Source organism: Felis catus, chromosome D2, assembly GCF_018350175.1.
Source record: "Felis catus isolate Fca126 chromosome D2, F.catus_Fca126_mat1.0, whole genome shotgun sequence".
In the NCBI taxonomy this organism is placed as follows: domain Eukaryota; kingdom Metazoa; phylum Chordata; class Mammalia; order Carnivora; family Felidae; genus Felis; species Felis catus.
In genome coordinates, this window is record NC_058378.1 from 29,613,784 (window position 1) to 29,619,783 (window position 6,000).

General features: G+C 41.3%; 1 protein-coding gene across 3 annotated transcripts in view; it reads right to left on the minus strand.

Moving 5' to 3' along the window:
- Positions 1-4,911, minus strand: part of DNA2 (DNA replication helicase/nuclease 2) — a 54,654-nt gene extending 49,743 nt beyond the window's left edge. The window contains exons 1-3 of one of the 3 annotated variants that reach the window (XM_006937829.4): positions 4,736-4,910; positions 2,881-3,063; positions 868-1,051 (exon numbers count right to left, since the gene is read on the minus strand). In XM_006937829.4, the coding sequence (XP_006937891.3) occupies positions 868-1,051; positions 2,881-3,063; positions 4,736-4,806 (438 nt within the window). In that variant the 5' untranslated portion in view covers positions 4,807-4,910. Of the gene's footprint in view, positions 1-867; positions 1,052-2,880; positions 3,064-4,735 lie in introns of all 3 variants that reach the window. The other 2 variants (XM_019813187.3, XM_045040059.1) reach the window with 2 other exon arrangements.
- Positions 4,912-6,000: the final 1,089 nt, after the last annotated feature.

Consider the following 6,000-nt stretch of genomic DNA (forward strand, 5'->3'; position numbering starts at 1 on the left):
AGGGTAAGAATAGGTAGAATATAGATTAAAAAAAACTTAGGAGACCTATCAAAACATAAATCAAAGACTCTGTTTGGGGGTGCCTGGCTGCCTCAGTTGGTAAAGCATCTGACTCTTGATATCAGGGTTGTGGGTTCGAGCCCCACACTGGGTATAGATATTACTTAAAAATAAAATCTTAAAAAAAAAACCAAAAAACCTTGTTTGAATTCTGACAAACCAACTGAAAAAAAAACTACTTTCTATTAAAGACATTACAGAGAAATAATGGGACATTATCTATCTGGGCATTATAGATAAACTGGGCATTATATTAATGAAAGGAAATACTTTTAATTTTATGGTGTATGACAAAGGTATCATATTTATATTTTTAAAAGATCCACCTTCATTTACATGCAAAATATGTTTGAGAACAGCAAAATGGGTATATGGGAAATTATTCGAATCATCTATTTATGTATGTTTGAAATTTTCCAGAATATTTTTTTATGAGAGACAGTCACATTTATTTTTAGTTTATTGGAAATCACATGAAGCCAAGTTTGGGAATTCCTAGAAGCATTAAAAAATATCATCGCTTACATTACTTTTATCATTAGAATTAATTATTAAGCACTGATCAAGATTCAAAGGATTCAGTCACCTGGACTTGAGTCCTAGCACTGCCACTTATTAGCTACAGTAACTCTCAGCAAGTCATTTAACATTTAACCTCTCTGAGCCTGATTTTCCTCATCTGTAAAATGCAGCTGATTATTACCATCTACCTCACAGGAATTTGTGACGACTAAATGAAATAAGAGTATAAAAGTGCTCTGTAAACTATAAGACCCTGCAGAAACATTAGCTGTTAATATTATTCACCCTAAAAGTTTCACTTAGGACAGCTCTTCTCATACATCGAATACTACTGGCTATGCTTGTGCCAGAAATCAGTATGTCTGGATATAGAATCAAATATCCAAAATCTTCATCTATTATCCAAGTATCAGATATGCAGTCTCCCTCCAAATGAATGATGTCCCCCGGCTCCACTGGTAAAGAGCACCTAAAAATAAAGCAAAATATACATAGTTTAGGTTCCTATATTTAAACATGTTAAGGAAGCTTCAAAAAGCAAATGAGTTCTTTATCTGAAGGAATAGTATTTGTAAACTTCTGGGTCTTTCAAAATAATTTCATACTAGGATGCAGTCTTCAGAATCAACTCCTACTCATTCTACTCCTTTCTACCTTTGAAATACAACTGAGAACACTCAGGGGTCTTCCTTAAATACCAAAAAGGAAAACTGCTTAGTGTTAGCATCATTTACTGCAAAAGCTATCAAATCTTTAATAGCGTCAATACATAGCTCCACTTATGGGTTAGCTTATTTCAATAATAATTCTCTCATTCTTAAGATTTTTAGCATTTCTACAGTTTATGTAAGTCTTGAGACATGAAGACAAACCCAATGTGTTAAGAATAAAAACATACTGGGGCACCTGGGTGGCACAGTTGGTTAAATGTCCAACCTTGATTTTGGTTCAATCTCATGAACCGTGAGATTGAGCCCTGATTTGGGGCTCCAGCATGGAGCCTGCTTGGGATTCTCTCTCCTCTTTCTCTGTTCTTCCCCCAAGCTAATGTGCACACACAACCTCTCTCTCTCACTCTCTCTGAAAATAATGAATAAATGCTAAAAAGAAAAAAAAAAAAGAACAAAATCGTATTTATCATTCTTATCTAGACAAAGAGCCTAAATAGACAAAATTAGACCTCCACTTTTTCTGAATTTCCCCTTTACCCCTCACATACCATACTTTGCTTGTGTAGAGAAACCTAGGGTTTCAGAATGTTCTTATGCTGTAATTAATTTTGCTTTTAGTGAAAATAATTACGAGTTTTAAGCTGCAATCTTAAAAAGTACTGGGAAGGGGCACCTGGGTGGCTCAGTCGGTTAAGCGGCCGACTTCGGCTCAGGTCATGATCTCGCGGTCAGTGAGTTCAAGCCCCGTGTCGGGCTCTGTGCTGACAGCTCAGGGCCTGGAGCCTGTTTCAGATTCTGTGTCTCCCTCTCTCTGACCCTCCCCCCGTTCATGCTCTGTCTCTCTCTGTCTCAAAAATAAATAAACGTTAAAAAAAAATTTTTTTTTAAGTACTGGGAAACTTTGGAAGTAGTCATCTAATAAGGCCCTTTGTTTGGGTTTGGGCCCCGCGTCGGGCTCTGTGCTGACAGCTCAGAGCCTGGAGCCTGCTTCGGATTCTGTGTCTCCCTCTCTCTCTGCCCCTCCCCTGCTCATGCTCTGTCTCTGTCTTAAAAATAAATAAAAACATTAAAAAAAAATTAATAAGGCCCTTTGTAGTTAATTTTCTTTTTTCATGCTTATGTTTTTGGGGTTTTTTTTAATGTTTATTTATTTTTGAGAGAGAAAGTGAACAAGAGAGGAGCAGAGAGACGAACCCACAAACCATGAGATCATGACCTGAGCTGAAGTCAGACGCTTAACCAACTGAGCCACCCAGGTGCCCATATGTTTATTTTTGAATGAGAGAGACAGAGTGTGAGTACGGGAGGGGCAGAGAGAGAGAGAGAGAGAGAGAGAGACAGAATCTGAAGCAGCCTCCAGGCTGAGCTGCAGCACAGAGCCTGACATGGGGCTTGAACTCACAAGCTGTGAGATCATGACCTGGGCCTAAGTTGGACACTTAACTGACTGAGCCACCCAGGTACCCCGTACTTAATTTTCAAATGACAATAAAGATCAAGTTTCAGAATAAGGGCTTTGAGATGCTGAGGTAATAAGCAAAATGTTTACATGGAATTAATTCAGGTTCATATCTGCTCCCTTAAGACTCTTAAGCCAGATCAGTGCTCAAAGTCACACAAAAATTACCAGTCATTCCTAAGGATACACAGTTCTTTATATTCTAGTGACTGAGAAGCAGTGATGATTAGGTGCTTTTCATGGTTTCCTTCTTCATTCTGTACAGTATTGACTGCTAATACCAGGTACCGGTTATCCATTCCTCGGCTCAGAACTGTTTTAGAAAAGGAAGCTTCCACTTTCTTCTGAAATCTGAAGCATACACAAACAGAACTACTGTAGCATGAAATAAGCCATCCAATTTCCTTTATCTACAAACCAGCCTTCTAGTTTTCTAGGTTTGTTTCTTCTAGAAAGCTTATCACAATGACCATTAGCTAAAATACGTAAAAATTAAGAGAGCAAGGGCATAGCAGAATTCCGATTATAAAACTTTCCAAAGTAATGCCATTTAAAACATGCTTGAGGGGGGCGCCTGGGTGGCGCAGTCGGTTAAGCTTCCGACTTCAGCCAGGTCACGATCTCGCGGTCCGTGGGTTCGAGCCCCGCGTCGGGCTCTGGGCTGATGGCTCAGAGCCTAGAGCCTGTTTCCGATTCTGTGTCTCCCTCTCTCTCTGCCCCTCCCCCGTTCATGCTCTGTCTCTCTCTGTCCCAAAAATAAATAAACGTTGAAAAAAAAATTTTTTTTTTAATAAAACATGCTTGTGATACGAGTTTTTCCAAATACTGTATAGGTTCTCAGGAGCTCTGTGAAACATCCATGATTATGAGGATTAAGGATAAATTGAGAAATATCCAATAACAAATTCCTACCACTGGTGCAAACCCTCCCAAAGTACAAATAAAAGCAAATGTCTTGTACACCATCTTTTTTGTAAATGAAAGGTATTGTTAAGGAAAACCATAGTGGAGGTGGTTTGCTGAAATACTACCTTGAGCCACAGTATTGTATCAATCTTTAGGAGCCTACTTAGAAATTATCTAGTCGTACCTACTATTTAATGAAGAAAATCTTTCTGTAAAATCTCAGTATGAATCAACTAGCGCCTACTTCCTAGAGAAAAGCAAGCTTAATACCTGTCACATTAGTTCATTCATACAGTGACTCAACTCAGAAATTTCTCATTTATAATGGGCAAGTCAACTGCACAATACTTTTATCCATTGATCCTAGCCGCCTGAAAACTATGCAGGACTGCTCTAACCGCTCTAGAAAATATTAAGTCCCTCTTTAGTCCTTCCAGTTTGATTGCAGTCTTTATCAGTGACAGTACAAGAGTCCACATTCATTACCTCTCTAATTATAATACCAAATGCCTTCCTATTACCCTCAAACTATCTTTGTCACCCAACCCTAGACTCTTACTACTTTGTAATCGCCTCATTCACCTACTCCAGGGAGCCTCAGGCTGCGAAATTCCCAAAGGTCAGTTGGGACACCTTAAGGATCTCGCAAAGGTATTGCTGATCAAAACCCAAAACGCAAAGATCCGTCAACAATAATTATCATTATTATTAACTGAAAATAATTCCACATTATGCTGGTCAAGTTGCCCTGACCATTTAGTCCAAGTTGAGGATGCAGAGTTCTCCGTGGGATAAGTTTCTCCAACTACATAAGGAGAAAAGCATCTAGCAGTTGCAATTTCCTTTTATGAAGGCTAGTTTAAGGTGACTGGCACTCCCCGAATACGGGCAGGAATGAACGGTTGAGTAAGCAGTTTTCGAGCTCTGGCCCAAGAGCGGACCCAAAGAGAACCCTATGAAACAGATCCCAGCTCGGGAAACTCGTCCGGCACCCTGGGACCCGAGCGGGATCATTTTATCCCAAGCCTGGCTTCCCGGAGGCGTGGGTGCCGCCTCTCCCGCTCCTTTCTTTCAAATCTCCCGCCTTGCTCCCAAACCCTCCCTCCGCTCCGCTCACAGCTCCGCCGGCGGACCAGCCTCTTCCCCGAGACTCTTCTTCAACAGCTCCAGTTCTTCCAGCTGCAACATCCCGGGGGAAGACACTGCAAACACACGCCAGTTAAAACCAGGGAAACGGAGAACCTCAGAGAAGGAAAAGAAGCGCGAGTCCGCGAGGCGCCGCACGCATGCGCATGTCCGCCTGTCCACCGCAGTCCCAAGTGACCTGCGCGAAGCAGCCCCTCCCAGCCCGGCATGCTCCACGTGGAGAGCGGCGCTTGGGCGGAGATTTTAAGAGATCCTTGCTCCCTTGCTTATGCGTTAGGAAAATTGGGGGTGTTCTTAATCTGGCCCAGACAAATATTCTCGCATTTTCTCTAGACACGCCAACGCATGCTCAACACACACTCTTAGAACAGAACCAATTACCCAAACCCAGGCGTCCCTTGTTAGCATGCAGAATTTTCTATTCTTTTGGGAGAAAACCTCGCCTTTTTTTTCCGGAAAATTGAGAAAATAGAAGCCATCAGGTAGGAATTTCCTCATGATACCACGACTTTCTACAAAAGTACTAATATCCGTGCTTGTCTTATATCCTCTTTCTACTTTTTCAACGGTGGACAAAGTCCACTGATCAATGAACAATCCTATTTGTACCCATTCAAGGGCCTTTTTTTCTTCAGCTACTCCGTCATTCTCTTGTTGTATCATCAATGTGGACCTCACTAGTAGGTTCCTCCCGGACTTGTAATGTGGCCCAGTGTCTCCCACCTTTAAAAGATGCTACCTTGGGGAGCCTCGGTGGCTCCCTTGGTTGAGTGTCTGACTTTGACTAAGGTCCTGATCTTGCTGTTGGTGAGTTAGAGGCCCTGCATTGAACTGTCTGCTATCCCGGAAGAACCTGCTTTGGATCATCTGTCCTCCTTACTCTCTGCCCCTTCCCTGCTGGTTCCATCGCAAAATAAATAAACTTTAAAAAATAAATAAAACAAAATAAAATAAAAGATGTTGCCTTGATGGATTTACTCCATCTCTCTCTTGGCCATCCTGAGAGCAAAACTTTATTTTTTTTATTTTTTCAGTAATCTCTACACCTAACATGGGGCTTGAAGTCACAATTTGAAAGAGTCACTGGCTCCACTGACTGACCCAGCCAAGTGCCCCTATCCTCCCATTTAAAAATAATCTTTATGGGGCAGCTGGGTAGCTCACTGGGTTAACCATCTGATTCTTGATTTTGGGTCAGGTCATGATATCATAGTTCTTGAGTTTGAGCCCTTCATG